Source organism: Elephas maximus, chromosome 1 (genome assembly GCF_024166365.1).
Source record: "Elephas maximus indicus isolate mEleMax1 chromosome 1, mEleMax1 primary haplotype, whole genome shotgun sequence".
In the NCBI taxonomy this organism is placed as follows: domain Eukaryota; kingdom Metazoa; phylum Chordata; class Mammalia; order Proboscidea; family Elephantidae; genus Elephas; species Elephas maximus.
The window spans coordinates 11,844,034-11,861,310 of record NC_064819.1 but is presented as its reverse complement, the minus strand read 5'-3'; the positions used below and the strand labels follow the sequence as shown (position 1 = coordinate 11,861,310).

The window sequence follows — 17,277 nt, the reverse complement described above, 5'->3', positions numbered from 1 at the left end:
ACCCCAAGCCAGATTTGCATAAAATTTATTTTTAAAGGCAAGTTCTGGGATATTCCTCAGAGTTGTTAAATAACCTGCCCCTTTTCATCTAAAGAAGACTTTAGAAAATTGGATTTCAAATTTCAGGGCTTGCCTGCATTCCCTTGGAGCCCACTGGTAGACACATGGAGGATCTCTTTAAGCTCTTCTAAGGACTAAATTTTACTTCTGTATTGACATGTTAGGTCTTTGTTTAGAAAAGCTAAAATTCCAGTGAACCAGTAACTAGTTCTGCTTTTATCTGTCAAGTCTGAAAAGTCCTCTGGCTAGTCACATGAAAGAGCCTACTGACACGCTCTAACCAACTACCATCATTTATTTCCTGAGCTCATGGCTTGTGCTGAGTGTAGAGAATATAAGGAATTTTAGGTATTGCCTTCAGACTCTTGTCATGCATTTGGGAAGGTAGAGAATATGCATAAAAATAAGTAACCTTACGAAGGAATCTAGGCTTAAGTGCTGATTAAATGGTTCAGACACTACTATTTACAAACCTGTATACTATACACACTGCAGGCATTTAAATAAAGGGATTGATGGTATGAGTAAATCATAAAGTCACTAAGGTGTATATACTTGGTTTAAGGGGAGTGTTTGTGCAGGGGAGTAATAGAAAATTCATTTGAAGATACAGATAGGAGTTGTACTTTAGAGAACACTGAACTGAAGTCTAAAAACTCTACTTTCTATTCTGAAAGGCAATACAAGATCATTGAAGCATCAGAGGTATTAACTTTTCTCAAAATTCTTTAGCCTTTACAGCATGGTTGGTACCACTGAATTCTAATGAACTAAGAGCCTGCTTCTGCTCCTTATCCTCCGTCCTCACTTTCTCTCGTCTTATTATAAAAGCATTATATGTTTACTATAGGAAAACCAGAAAATATATTAAGGCTAAAAGAAAAAAATTACAAAAATCCACAATCCCATGTTCCAGAACTTTTTTCTATATGTATAGAGGGTACGCACACACACACACACACACACAGACAGAAAGTAGGAGATTCTACCTTGAAAAAGCTAAACCTGAGTACGTGTGTTAAACTACCCAGAGACTATTTACATAAAAGGTTTTCCTGAAACGCTTTATGTGGTACAGCGGATGGATGTGAAAGAATGGTATAAGGCAGGGGCCAGTAAACTTCTTCTGTAGAGTCAGATAGTGAATATTTTAGGCTTTGTGGGCCATATGGTTACTACTGCAACTATTCAATTCTGCCATTGCAGTGTGAAAGAGGCCACAGATAATATGTAAATAAATAACTATGGCTGTGTTCCAATAAAACTTTACTTATAGAAAAAAAAAATTGAATTTCATATAATTTTCATGTCATACCCACCCAAACATACCCAAAAAAAAACAGACCCACTGCCATCGAGTCAATTCTGACTCACAGCAACCCTACAGGACAGAGTAGGACTGCCCCATAGGGTTTCCAAGGAACAACTGGTGGGTTCAAACTACTGACCTTTTGGTAGCAGCCAAACTCTTAACCACTATGCCACCAGGGTTTCCAAAATATTATTATAGTACCTAATAAGATGCTGTTTTAGGAGCAGCATGGCTACCGATGTTCTCACACAAGGCAGCAGGAGCAGAGGCAGTGGCAAACACCCCAAAATGGCGTACTTTGCTAGAGCAGAAAACTAGAGCATATTTATGAACACAAGTAAGTCATCCTCTGAATACTTCTAAAGTTTTTTAAGGATTTCTCAGGAACTGATTTCTTGTAACTAGGGGGACACACCAGGCAAGTTTTAGGTTTTTGTAACTGATGTGATTCCAATAGTACCTACAAGCTGATGAGGTTTGAAGAATTAAGGTTACAAACAACATACAAGTATATATGTGCATACGTCATACAAATATGAGGCCATCTCGTATATACTGTTTAGCAACCTACCTTTTTTTTACATAATGTATTGATAAACATATTGTAAATATCTTTCCCTATCAATAAATATTCACCCATAACATCACTAGTGTTATCTGCACTTTTAGCCACACCCTCACACCCACTTTCTGCACCAGTTTTTAGAATTGCTGACTTAGTTGTCATTTTCAGATTTTTATTTGCTTGGCAGTTCGAATTCGCCAGGCGCTCCTTGGAAACTCTGTGGGACAGTTCTACTCTGTCCCATAGGGTCGCTATGAGTCGGAATCGACTCGACGGCACTGGGGTTTTTTTTTTTTTTTTTTTTATCATTGTAAATGTTAACGTTACTCATTTTTTTATTTGTGATCTTAATTCACCCACTTCACAGTGTTTGGTACCTAAAATCACTATGGAAATGTATGTGTATTCAATTTTAATGAAAAGCTTCAGAAATTAGGAATACTTAATTACCTCCAAGAAGACTAATTCCTTGGAAGAAGCAAATATGGCAGCCCTGGCTAGAATAATTTTATAAAATGGCCAAAGATACAGCATTTTCAAAAAAGAAAGCATTCAGTTCTTATTGATACTGGTATATTGGGTTTATTTTTTACAAGGACACCTTGGCATTTCCTCCTCAAAACAAGAGACATTGACTCTTGGACTAATAAAACATGGTACGCGTGGTCTGAAATAAATACCAAAACAGGAGTATGAGTAACTGGGTACATGACAATAATAATTTGAAGTACTTGTATAATAATTTTTATTAAAATTATCAGTTTGCATTTCCATAACAAAACAAAAAATTGCATGCATGCTGAATGTGTTTTGAAAAACACATTCCTGAGCACAGATGTATGGATTTAACTCAAGCATTATGATTTTAAAAAAGCTATTTGCCTAACCTTTATAGAACTTACTCTGATAGGAAGTACGGATCCGTTTCGTTAAATCAGGATAAAAGTTAGACAGGCCACGCATGCAAAAGTTGTCTTTGGAACATGCCAGAACACCAGCATCAGCAGCAGGCAGAGGGAAGAGAGAAAAATAGTCTAAAGTGAAAGGAAGCGATATCATACCAGAATCTAGAACAGCCAAGATGAAGAAATTGCAGCAAGTTTTGGTAATCAGATTAAAGAGGAGATATTAAGAAAAATAAACCAATTAGAAAATAAGAGGTGATAGATGAATGGTGAGAATGTTGTAGTAATTTTATTTAATCAAATGTCTTATAAATCGCGTATTTCTCAGTATATGCTTTTATGTCATAAACCTATTTGGCTTGTAAATAATATGTATAAATTACCTCATTAATAATATCAAAGTGGTTGTCCTTTATCCTTCAGCAATTAAAAAGAAAGCTTAGAGCCTTTAGCCTTTACAGTTTTATTTTTATGATGCAAAGAAAGTATTCATTGTAGGTAGGCACCCGACACACTAAATGCAAACTGAAATATTTACAATGTCATCACAGGTTTTCCTGATTTTAAATTCATCAAAATTCTAAGCTCTAGTCATAATTGTAGAGGCTCCAAAAGTTTAAATTAAACTAAATAACAGCTGTATTGCTTTTGTCAGAATGGACGCTTTGTCATCCCACTGGATATAGCCAGCCAATAACTCAGATGTTGTCACAAGGTCCATAGCTTTTCTGATTAAATTGCTGCTTTTGGCATGCAAACATGCCTAGCAACCCTGATATCTTCTTATCCTAGAGTCCACGAATTTTCAAAAACCAAACTTCTCTTTCCTAATCTTCAGGAAACCTTGTGGGACATGGCATATAAAAATTATTTTATTCTGTCTTCTATTCAAAAGTCAGTAGTGGTAAAGGCCAAAACTGTAGAGTTTGAAATTTTCAGCACTCCTAAAATACTGCTAAAAGTATGACTTTTTTGGATAATAGAAATTCCTAACAAAAAACAAAGAAATAACAAGTTCTGAAGGAGAGTTTTTATGCCACTGAAAAGTCCAAACTAGCAACTTGGAGAGGTTTGAGGAAGGTTAACGAAAGAAGAGGAATTACTGTAGATCAAGTAGTTTTTCATTAGTCCAAGAAGGAATTTCATTTGTTATCATATTCAAACATCAAATTTGGCACACCTGCTGTTGGAAAAATAACACCTGCCATCACATACTCTTTATTTTAAAATATCCTTTGCATGGGTATATTTAATAAAGGCTTCAATATTCCATTGATTATTTTAACACAAAACATTTTATGTGCATTTCCACCTGGAAACCTTTCAGCTCAATTAATTTTTTTACCAGTTAGAATCTATCAGTTGACAGAAAGTAAACAAAATTTTGGCAGTGTTCACAAAGCCAAATATTTAATTGGCTGAAATTTTGGTAAAAGTGTTGATCATTTTGTACATCATAAGTTCGGGATTATATAGGAAGTCTTTCTTTTACGGTTAAATGTGTCAACTTATTGGTCCTGCCAAAAGAGATGTCATTTTCTCATAGCAATAATTCTTTACTTTTTGTCACTTTTTAGGAACTGACTTCTAAGAAACTTCAACAACAGACTGAAGTTTAAACAACTGGCTTGCCCTTTCAATGTGTTTTCACTGTTCCTGTCTAATTTATTTTACTTGCACAATATTGTAAATTATGTCGAATTATAGACTGCCATGCATTTTAATAGCATCAAAGAAAAGAAAGATGAGAAATCCAAAGGTAAGAAAAAAGATAAACTAATCAAGCTCATAACCATCTTGTTATATCTCCTACCTGCAATGAACTGCTTATTTTTTCGAGGAGATCGTGGCTGTCGTTGGTATAGGTCACTTGATCTGTAAAAGTCAACGGTTCCCATGCTTAACAGAACTGTCTTCTGCATAAAATCCACCACAGCCAACCCATTGCAGTTCCCAAATGCAACTCTGAAAGAGAAAAAATATGCAATTAGAATGTATCACAGCAACCATGATCATTTTCATCTTTGATTAAAAATAAGAACATTGGAAAGGAATGCCTAGTGTTGCAGAGGCCAGGCAATGGTTGTAAAGTCAGGGAGGATGCCTCGCCTTTGGCCTTGTAGAAAGCCATGACTGCAAACAGGGATAACCTGCGATCACATTTTATCAGCAATTTTTTCAGTAACTAGTAATTATCCAATTTGCCCTTTAATATGCTTTTATCTTTTATAGATGAGTCACACAAAATCTTTTGCCATACAAGGAGGAGACAGGCCAAGATTAAAAAGTTGGGTATATAGGTAGATGCCTTTTTCACAAAAACTATAATTATTAGACTCCGAATAAATTCTAAATCTTTCTCAGGTAGAGGGCATGTACTTAACACGAGATTTCTTGATAAAAATTAATTTCAGATATCCAAGTTTTTTTAGCACTGTAGTATATATAACCAGAAATATAACTTTCATGAAAAATTTTTCTCAATCTTATTTTTCTCTTCATTTTGTCCTATTTGTTAAAAGACAAATACCTTTTGATTAATATCTTAACTAAATCTCCTGAGATATTAAAACAGATAGCTCTCCTAAAGCAGGCATTTAGGTCCCCTTACCCGTTAGGCATACACTAACTCTTTTTTTCCTCCATTTATAACATGTCATTTAGCTGAACAATTGTAAATCTGTGGTTTTTACTTCCTAAGCTAAACATGCTATGATTCTTAAGCAAAACTTTGTTTTGCTCATTTTTTTTTAAGTTCCAAAGGAGCCGTGGTGGTACAGTGGGTAAACACTTGGCTGCTAACCGAAAGGTTAATGGTTCAAACCCACCAGCCTCTCAGTGGGAAAAAGATGTGGCAGTCTGCTTCCAAAAAGATTTACAGCCTTGGAAACCATGTGGGGAAGTTCAGTACTGTCCTATAGGGTCACTGTGATTTGGAATAGACTTTACAGCGACTGTTTGTTTCATTTTTTAAATATAACTTCCATATTGTTTTATTACTTAGATTAAATCTGCCTGACAAATCATCTGCTTATTCTCGATGACAATGTTGTCCACACAAGTTAAAAAAAATTTTACCATACTAGATATGTTCCTACTTCACACGGAGTTGTACATATTCCAGTAAGACAGAATTTGAGATATGGAAAGAGTACTGTTATAAAAGTCAGAAGATCTAGGTTCTATTGCCATCCCTATTATTTATAGGTTATGTGACTTTGAGAAAAATTAATGAATCTGGACGGGTCTTAGTTTCTTTACCTAAGTAATGAGAATGATACCAGACATATCTAGTTCACCAGGCCTTTTATGAGCGTCTAATCAGAAAATTGTTATTAAAGTACTTTGAAATTTTTCTATATAAAATGAATATTATAGCTGAACTCAATATTATACATACTATATACTGTAGCAAGTTAATATCCTTAAATACCTATGTTAAAACATAGTTAATTACTTCTGCTTAGAAACATGATTAAGTTCCCATATCGACAGCACTGAGTTTTTTTTTTTTTTATGCAACTAGAATGTATTACAGCAATCATAAATAATACTTCTTTTCTTTGAATTAAAAATAATATTACTGGAAAGTTATGCTTTAGGGTTGGAAAAGTCAGGGAATGGTTGTTGTAAAGTCAAGAAGGAATCTGGATTAAATCTCCTACCTTAAACAACTGAAAAACTGGACAAAATTTATTAAATAAACGTTTTCAGACATTGGTCAACAGGCAGCATAGGATGGGATCCCTGAGAAAAGGTTAATGAACAAAGTAAACCCTAAAAATATTATAGCTTAATGATTGGAGAGATTCCCCAGGCCAAAGCACAGGAAAGTGAAAGCCAAAGAGAGATTAGCAGTCACAATGAGTTGAGGAAACAGATCAGAGTCCAAGGCTTCAAAAAACAGCTAGTATTTATCAGGAAAAATACTAGAGGGGAGAGAGCTTTATAGAGATGGTACACCAGATATTTGCAGAACTGTACTCTTGAGACTTTGGCTGTATAGCAATCTATACATTCATGTGAGGAAACTACACAAGGCCTGAGAAAGAACCACAAAAAAAGAATAGACAGAATAATTCCCAGAGCTTACATAGGCTGAGACTATTTACTGTTCCCACCAGCCAGACTGTAGAGTTCTCCTAATACATGAAACAGCAGATAGAAGCTTCAGAAGGATATAACTTCAGGAGCGGCTGGTGGATTTGAACTGTCGAACTTTTGGTTAGTAGCCAAACTCTTAACCACTGTGCCACCATAACTTCAGCAGTGACAGCTAATTAGCCATAGTGAGTCAGAATCAACTCGACGGCAACAGTTTTGGTTTTTGGTTTTTTGGTAAAGGCTGTTTGAGACCCACCTAAAAAAGCTTAGAGATTATGATTCCAAGTAACTGAACTACCTTCCAGGAAAAAAAAAAAAAAAATCCAACACTATTTAAAGTAATCCAACAAAATATAACAATAAAAAAATGTGAAATCTACAACATCTAGTACACAAAAAGTAGCAGGCATATAAAAAAAAATGAGAAAAACATGACATATCATCAGAGAAAAAAATAAAACAGAAACATATTTAGAAATGAAAAAGATCACAGAATTAACTCGCAAGAATATTAAAACTTCTTTTAAAAAGTATTATATTGGAAAACCTAAAACATATCATTAAAAAAAAAAAGAAAGGTATATAGCTAATAGCTAAAAGAGGAGAAAAAATATAACCATTAAAAGATATGCAATTCTAAAAAAAGGAAAAAGAACAGATGGTACAAATAGAAAACAAATGGAAAAAATAGGAACATGTTAGAATTAAACCCAACTATTTTTTTTTTTTTTTTATGAGTCAGAATCAACTTGAAAGTAACAGGTTTTTATATAGATAATTGGAGCCCTGGTGGCACAGTGGTTAAGAGCTCAGCTGCTAACCAAAAAAGTTCAGTGGTTCGAATCCACCAGCCTCCTTGGAAACTTTATGGGCCAGTTCAACTCTGTCCTATAGGGTCACTACAAGTCGAAATTGACTTGATAGCAATTTTTTTTTTTTGCATATAAATACTCAAGGAAATTTGTTGGCACAGTGGTTGAGTGCTCGGCTCTTAACCAAAAGATCAGCAGTTCAAACCACCAACTGTACTGTGGGAGAAAGATGCAGCAGTCTGCTTCCATAAAGACTCACAGTCTTGGAACCTCTATAGGACAGTTCTACTCTGCCCTACAGGGTTGTTATGAGTCAGAATCGAATCGACAGCAGTGGGTTTGGTTTGGATATAAATAATCACTTTACTGTAAATTGTCTAAATACTCTTAAAGAAAAGCAAAGATTGCCTCAGTGGATAAAAAATGAGACCCAATTATATGATGCCTACAGCAAATCCATTTTAAATATAAAGTAAAAGGATGGAAAACATATTCCATGTAAACACTAATCAGAAAATGCTGAAGGGGCTATATTAATATCAGACAAAGTAGATGTCATACTAAGAAAATTTTTAAAGGATAAATAGGGAGAATTACAAAAAGGTCATTATAAAGGGGTCATTCATCAAGAAGACATAGCACTCCTAAGTTAATCTAATGATAGAACTTCAAAACACATGAAAGAAAATTTGATAGAACTGGAAGTAAATAGAAAAATCTACAAATAAAATTGAAGATGTCAATAATCCTCTTTCAGGAACTGATGAACAAAAAATTAGTAAGGGAATAGAAGTTTTAAACAACATTATCAACCACCTTGACTTAGCTGAAATTTATAGAACTCTCCATTCAACATTCATAACAGCGTCAAAATTACGAAATACTTAGTGATAAATTTTGGAAACCCTGGTGGTGTAGTGGTTAAGCACTACAGCTGCTAACCAAAAGGTTGGCAGTTCGAATCCACCAGGTGCTCCTTGGAAACTCTATGGGACAGTTCTACTCTGTCCTATAAGGTCGCTACGAGTTGGAATTGACTCAATGGCAACGGGTTTGGGTTAGTGATAAATTTAACAAAGTATGTAGAAGATTTATAAATGGAAAATTATAAAACACTGCTGAGAGATGTTAAAAGAAGGCCTAAATAAATGTAGAGAGATACCTTGCTAAATGGTCAGAAGACTCACTTTTGTGAAGCCACCAATTCTACCCAAATTCATCTACAAATCCAAAGCAATCACAGTCAAAAATCTCAGCAGACTTCTTTTGTTTGTTTAAGAAATTTACAACCAAAAAAAAAAGAACCAAACCTGTTGCCGTCAAGTTGATTCCGACTCATAGCGACCCTACAGGACAGAGTAGAACTGCTCCACAGGGTTTCTGAGGAGCACCTGGTAGAACTGAACTGCCAACCTTTTGGTTAGCAGCTGTAGCTCTTAACTACTATGGCACCAGGGTTTCCAGAAATTTAGAAGGTGACTCAAAAATATGTATATGGAAATGCAACAGATACAGATTGTCCAAACAGTTTTGAAAAATAAGAAGAAAATTTGAGTACTTAACACTACATAATTTCAAGATCTACTCTAATGCTACACGAATCAAGAGAGAATGATATTGACGTAAAGACAGACATAAATACAATGCAACTGAAATTAGAATGTCCAGAAACAAACTTACGTATGTATAGTCAACTGATATTTTATAAAGGTACCAAGGCAATTCAAAGAGAAAAGACAATCTTTTCTACAAATGACGGTGAAACAATTGGATGTCTATAAGTTTACAAAAAAAAAAAAAACAATTGAACCTTAACTTTTGCTTTATATAACATATAAAAATTAACTCAAAATGGGTCACAGGAAGAAATCATAGTAATCTTGAGTTAGGCAACCAATAGTTAAGTAGGACAAAAAACTCACAAACTATAAAATAAAAAGTTGGCAAGCTGCATGATACCAGTATTAAATCATTTTGCTCCTAGAAGATATTGTTAATAAAGTGAAAAAGCAAAGCACAGACCTAGAGAAAATGTTTGCAAAGTACATATCTTGTACTCAAAATATAAAAAGAACACCCAATGATAAGATCACAATCCTATTTTTTTTAATGGCAAAAGATTTGAACAGATATTTCACCAAAGAAGATATACAAATAAGCATCTGAAAAAAATGTCACTAGGAATATAAAACTAAAACTAGAAGGAAATACCACTGAACCCAACAGAATGGATAAAATTAAAAAGACTGACAATACCAAAAGTGAAAGGAAGAAATGATGAAGTAAATGAGTTGAACAGAAGATTTTGAAGGGTGGCTCAAGAAGGAAAAGTAAAGTATTATGTGACATGTGCAACTATGTGGAGATGGAAAACCAAAAGGGAAGAACACGCTCTGCATTTCTCAAGCTGAAAGAGCAGAAGAAAAAATTCAAGCCTCGAGTTGCAATATTGAAAGATTCTATGGGGAAAATATTAAACAACTCAGGAAGCATCAAAAGACGATGGAAGGAATACACAGAGTCACTATTCCAAAAAGAATTGGTTGACGTTCAACCATTTCAGGAGGTGCCATATGAACAGGAACCAATGGTACTGAAGAAAGAAGTCCGAACTGCCCTGAAGGCATTGGCGAAAAACAAGGCTCCAGGAATTAATGGAATACCAGCTGAGATGTTTCAACAAATGGATGCAGCACTGGAAGTGCTCACTCGTCTATGCCAAGAAATTTGGAAGACAGCTGCCCGGCCAACTGAATGGAAGAGATCTATATTTATGCCTATTCCCAAGAAAGGTGATCCCACCAAATGCAGAAATAATCTAACAATATCATTAATATCACAAACAAGTAAAATTTTACTGAAGATCACTCAAAAGCTGCTGCAGCAGTGCATCAAAAGGGAACTTCCAGAAATTCAAGCCAGACTCAGAGAGACATGGAACCAGGGATACCACTGCTGATGTCAGATGGATCCTGGGTGAAAGCAGAGAATACCAGAAAGATATTTACCTGTGTTTTATTGACTATGCGAAGGCATTCAACTGTGTGGATCCTAACAAATTATGGATAACATTGCAAAGAATGGGAATTCCAGAACACTTAATTGTGCTCATAATGAACATATATATAGATCAAGAGGCAGTTGTTTGACTAGAACAAGGGGATACTGCGTGGTTTAAAGTCAGGAAAGGTCTGTGTCAGGGTTGTGTCCTTTCATCGTACCTATTCAACCTGTACGCTGAGCAAATAATCCGGGAAACTGTACTACATGAAGAAGAACACGACATCAGGATTGGAGGAAGACTCATTAACAACCTGCGTTATGCAGATGACACAACCTTGCTTGGTCAAAGTGAAGAGGACTTGAAGCATTTACTGATGAAGATCAAAGACCGCAGCCTTCAGTATGGATTACACCTCAATATAAAGAAAATACAAATCCTCACAATTGAACCAGTAAGCAACATCATGATAAATGGGGAAAAGACTGAAGTTGTCAAGGATTTCATTTTATTTGAATCCACAATCAACACCCACGGAGCGGCAGCCAAGAAATCAAAAGACAGATTGCATTGGGTAAATCTGATGCAAAAGACCTCTTTAAAGTGTTGAAAGGCAAACATGTTACCTTGAAGACTAAGGTGCGTTTGACCCAAGCCATGGTGTATTCAATCACCTCCTGTGCATGTGAAACCTCGACCATAAATAAATAAGACTGAAGAAAAATTGATGCCTTTGAATTGTGGTGTTGGAGAATACTGAATATACCTACCATGGGCTGCCAAAAGAACAAACAAATCTGTTTTGGAAGAATTACAACCAGAATGCTCCTTAGAAGCAAGGATGGTGAGACTACATTTTGCATATTTTGGACATGTTGTCAGGAAGGATCAGTCCCTGGAGAAGGACATCATGTTTGGTAAAGTACAGGGTCAGTGAAAAAGAGGAAGACCCTCAAATGAGATGGATTGACACAGTGGCTGCAACAGTGGGCTTAAGCATAATGATTGTGAGGATGGCGCAGGGTTGGGCAGTGTTTCATTCTGCTGTACACAGGGTCTCTACAAGTTGGAACTGACATGATGGCACCTAATAGCAACAATGACAACCAAGTGTTGGCAAGGGTATAGAGCAGTGGAAACCTTTATACATTGGTAATGGAAATGTAAAATGAGGCAGTCTCTTTAGCTAACAGTTTCTCTCTGTCTTAAACACGTACATATTGTTGTTAGGCGCTACTGAGTCAATTTCAACTTATAGTGACTTCATGTGACAGAGTGTAACTTCCCCAAAGGGTTTTCTAGGCAGTAATATTTATGGGAGTAGGTTACTGGGTGTTTCACAGTGGAGCCACTGTGTGGGCTTGAATGCCAACCTTTTGGTTAGTAGCTGAGCACTTAAACATTGTGCCACCAGGGCTCTCAGTAATTCCACTTTTAGATATTCACCCAGGAGAATATGAACAAGTGTTTCACAAAGATTTGTACTGGAATGGTCATCGTAGATGTATTCATACTAGACAAAAGTTGGAAACAACCCAAATTTTTATCAAATGAAGGGATAAACACCTTTTTTTTTATATCCATAGAATGGAATACTACTCAGCAATGCAGAGGAACAAGCCAGGAGCTCCTATTCTATTCTGCATTTATAAACAATATTAACGTATAAGTACTTATGTAAATATAAGTGAAACTGAAATATTTCAAAAATATATTTCTACTATCTTTAAATATGTTGGTGCTTTAAGAAATTGTTTTTCTTGCTGTAATTCAAAATAGAAAAATAGTTTAAATGTGACTTATTTCAATGAGCTTGAATATTAGGTTACAAGACAAGAAGCAAAAATTTGCTTTAGATACCATAAAAATTTTACTCATGAGTAGCACAAATGATTACATGCTCAGCTACTAGCTGAAAGTTGGCGGTCTGAACCCACCAGAGGCACCTCGGAAGACAGGCCTGGTGACCTGCTTCCAAAAGATCTCAGCCTTGAAAACTCGATGGAGTGCAGTTCTGCTCTGCGGCGCACAGAGTCACCATGAGTTGGAATTGACTCAATGGCGACTAACAACAACATAGCATAGAAGAATGCTCATGGAACACTTGTACTCAAACGATGCCTTTGTAAATTTGGCTGATGTAAAAATTTTGGCTTTAAAACAGCTTTATGTTTTCTCCCTGGTATTACCACCATGTAAAATAATGTCAGTACTCTACTTACTCTTTTAATTTACATTTAATTTAATTACAATTAAATAGAATTGAAAATGCTCTCTTAGTGACACCAGCTTCATTTCAAATGCTTAAAAGAGAGGTGACTAGTGGTGCCATACTGAACAGCACAGAGTATAGATCATTTCCATAAATGCAGAAGGTTCTAGTTTTGGCACTGTTCTAGGTTACGTAAGTTTTGGGTTTATTTTCACATGACAGTACACAATATTGGGGAAGTTAGCACACTTGACCAGGGCAAAGTCATAGAAGCTTCACAGACACATCTGAAAGCCCTGAGAGATGGAACTACTGGGCTGAAGGCTGGGTACCATGGTCTTGGGGGACATCTAGCTCAATCTGGCATAACAGAGTCTATAAAGAAAATGTTCTGCACTGACTGTGGTGAGTAGCCACTGGGGTCTTAAATGCCTGTGAGCAGCCAACTAACATACATCTACTGGTCCCGTCTTGGCTGGAGCAGAAGAAGGAAGAAGACCAAAGACACACAAGGGAAAGATTAGCCCAAAGGACTAACAGACAACAACTACCAAAACCTCCACCAGACTGAGCCCTAAACAACTAGATGGTACCCAGTTACTGTCACCAACTGCTCTGGCACGGATCATAATAGAGGGTCCCAGACAGGAGAAAAATGTGGAACAAAATTCAAATTCTCAAAAAAAAAAAAAAAAAAACAGCATTTGGTGGTCTGACAGAGACTGGAGAAACCCTAAGAGTATGGGCCCCAAGACACCCTTTTAACTCAGTACTTAAGTAACTCCTGAGGTTCACCCTTCAGTCAAAGATTAGACAGATCTATAGGGCCGACAATAACAAACGTGAAGGATGTGCCTCATAGTTCAATCACTAATGGGCACACCAGCACAAAAGCAAAGAGCTGGACAGTGAATAAGGAAAACCGAAGAACTGACACCTTTGAATTACGGTGTTGGTGAGGAATATTCAATATACTGTGGACTGACAAAGGAATGAACAAACCTGTCTTGGAAGAGGTACAACTAGAATGCTCCCTAGAAGCAAGGATGGCAAGACTTCATCCCCTGTACTTTGGACATGTTATCAGGAGGGGCCAGTCCCTGGAGAAGGACATTATGCTTGGTAAAGTAGACAGTGAATGAAAAAGAGGAAGACCCTCAATGAGATGGATTGACACAGTGGCTACAACAATGGGCTCAAGAATTGGGAGGCTGCTGCAGGTCCAGACTGTGTTTTCTTCTATTGTACATAGGACAACTATGAGTCAGAGCTGACTCAATGGCATCTAACACCACAACAACAAACAATCAGGGCTTGATGTATTGGCTTAAATCATAATTTCTAAAATGATGATTAAATTCAAGAGCTCAGTCTAGTATCAAACTGAATTAATTAATACGTAATTTGGATACTGACAATTTTCAAGTAATATACAAAGAGGTACAAAGAGGGGATCTGAAGAGTCTGTCTTCTGTCCAAAAATATACGTGTGATATTCCATGCCTGATCATAGGCAATTACAAAGGCTTTATCTGGCAGGCCTCAGGGGGAAAACTGCCCTCCCCAACCAGATTTTATGTACAGCTGCTATGAATTGTGTACCCCCCAAAATATATGTTGGAATCCTAACCCCTATACCTGTGGATACAATCCTATTTGGAAAAAGAATTTTCTTTTTTATGTCAATTAAATTATACCTAAATATAAACAATGCGTTATAATTTCTATAGGAAGTTGCAGCCAAGAACTTACGCAGTAACCCCCAACCCCCAGCCACCCTACCACATATCTGCATCCCTTGGCCAGGCACCTCCATATGGAGGCCTCTTTATCAGGGGCAAAGGGAGAAACTTGAAGACACTTTTCCCCAATCTGACACAGGACTCAGCACTTTTCCAGTTCTAGCCCATTCCCCTTGCCTTCCCCCAGACCCCCAGGGCCCAAAAACAGCAGGAGTTTTTTGTCCTGGGCTCCCTTTTGTAGTGAGATGGTCCCCACATCTGAGCTGATCCACTGCTGTTCCTGGGGAACTATGAAATAGGAGGAAGCCAGTACCTTTCTCTAGGTTTCTCTTGCTTATACTATTGCAGTAAATGATTAAAGGCTTGGCTTTTACTTTCACTTCAGCTCATTGTCTTAACTACTTGGATACCAGGCAGCTGAGCTTTGTTAAACAGATGTTACAGCAACTCTCAACTTTGGACATTTCCGTTAAACCCTTTTCACTGTGCATAAGAGACAAGGCTATGTTTTAGAGGCGCTAACTGAAACTGAGAAACTCACCATAAATTTTATGCTTAGCCTAACATTTCTTTCAAACCATAGCTAAAGCATATTAATTTACTTCAGGATATAGTCATAATGATAGAGTTTCTTTTCAGATACTGAATTACTTCCAATAATCATATTTTTTTCCTATTTTTAAAAATTGCAAATACGTTAGAAAAACCTTTCATTTTCACAATAGGTTCAAATCATGAACAACTCTGAAAGCATATCTACTATCAGTGCAGTACAGTAAGTGACTATACTAATGCTATAGTTTATTAAGAAATTATGTATCTATGTTTTCATGTAAGTTTATCACCGCTTCACCTGGTGCTTATAGTTCTCAAAACAACTAGGCTCTCCTCCCAGAATACTGGGCTGTAATCATTTTCAAAGGTCTCTGATGATGCTATAAATCCCTCTCACTAATACCACCTTGTAAGGAAGGAACTTTTCAGAGGCATAGTGCAAAATTTTCTTCCTTTTTTTTTTTTTTTTAATGTTTTTAAAACTGTTGTTAGTTTTAAAATTACACTTGGAAATATTCTCACGAAAAAATTAAAACAATAAATACAAAGTGAAAGTCTCTTTAATCAACTGACTGTACATCAATCCCCTTTTCAGGGATAACTGTGATGAACAGTTTTGTTTATATCCATCTTGCCCTTTTTCTGTTTTTTACAAGCATATATTTGTTCTATATCTCTCCTGTTTTTACTACCATACTTCTTAGAGATATTTCCTTGTCTGTGTTCTTTAATTACTGTATTGTATTCCATGATTCAAAAATAACATGGTTTTATTTTCTTATTTTCCTACTGATAGATTCCAAGTATTTTGTTATAAAAAATGGTGCAAGGAACATTTTTCTACATGATTTTTGTGCACAAGCATCTTTCTCCAAAAATTGTAGAAATTTAGCTAAGATTATAATTTGAGTCAAAAGTTATGCTTAGTTTTATTTTAAAATTAAAAATATATGTATACAAGATCCATTTTTCCCATAGTCTCATTATTAGTAAATTTTAACAATCTTTTTAAAAAACTGCTCATACAATGGATAAAAATTGCTCTTTCATTGCTATTTTACTTAGCTTTTCTCTTCTTATGAAAATCTTTTCATGTTTATTGGAAATTTGTATTTCTTCTGTGAATTGTCTGTTTATATATTTTGTCTATTTTTCAATTGGGTTATCTTTTTCTTAAAAAGGTTTAAAAAAATCATAAATGTATTCTGGAGATTCACAATATATTATATATAAACAAATGTTGCATAGTGTAAAGATATTCTGCATCTTGATTATTTTCAGTCAAGAGTATATGCTGATGATTATTGTATGTAAAATTTACATAGAGCTGCCTAATTTTTAAAACGATTTCACAGTATTTGCATGTATTCTATTTTCTTTACCCAACTTTCATTCATGGGCAATTAAGCTGCTTCCAGTCTTCAGCTCTTATAAACAATGTACCAATGAATATCATTTGTATGTCACTGCATATCTTTTGTATATCACTCAAATATTGATCATATTTATCAAATTCCTAGAAGTGAAATTACTCAGTTATTAAAAAAAAAAACTTTATACTATACTCTTTTCTTCAACTATAGCATACATTAATAAAAGTGTACTTACGTGTACACCTGAATGAATTATCACAAAGTAAACACCTCCACATAAATACAACTGGGTCAAAAATCAGAATGTTATCAGCAGGTCCCTCATACTTTTCTCAATTATTTCTCCCATAGTCTCTTCCAAAATCTGATTTCCTATTCCAAAAATTAATTTTGGTTGTTTTTGAACTTTATATAAATGGATTCACATGTTATGTACTGATATATGGCTGGCTTTTTTCTTATATATTATTGCATTTAAGCACACTTCATTCAAACATACTGTACAATTTGACTGAATACACTACAATGTATTGACCCAAGCTACTCTGATAGACTTTTTTTTTAATAGTTTTTATTGTGCTTTAAGTGAAAGTTTACAAATCAAGTCAGTCTGTCACATATAAGCTTATATACACC

The 17,277-nt window shown here is 35.6% G+C and overlaps 1 protein-coding gene across 4 annotated transcripts in view; it reads right to left on the bottom strand.

The window, feature by feature from the left end:
* STXBP5L (syntaxin binding protein 5L) overlaps window positions 1-17,277 on the bottom strand; it is a 379,510-nt gene that overhangs the window by 83,740 nt on the left and 278,493 nt on the right. For all 4 annotated transcript variants that reach the window (XM_049877576.1, XM_049877583.1, XM_049877594.1 and 1 more), the window contains one exon: window positions 4,656-4,807. In XM_049877576.1, the coding sequence (XP_049733533.1) occupies window positions 4,656-4,807 (152 nt within the window). The remainder of the gene's footprint in view (window positions 1-4,655; window positions 4,808-17,277) is intronic.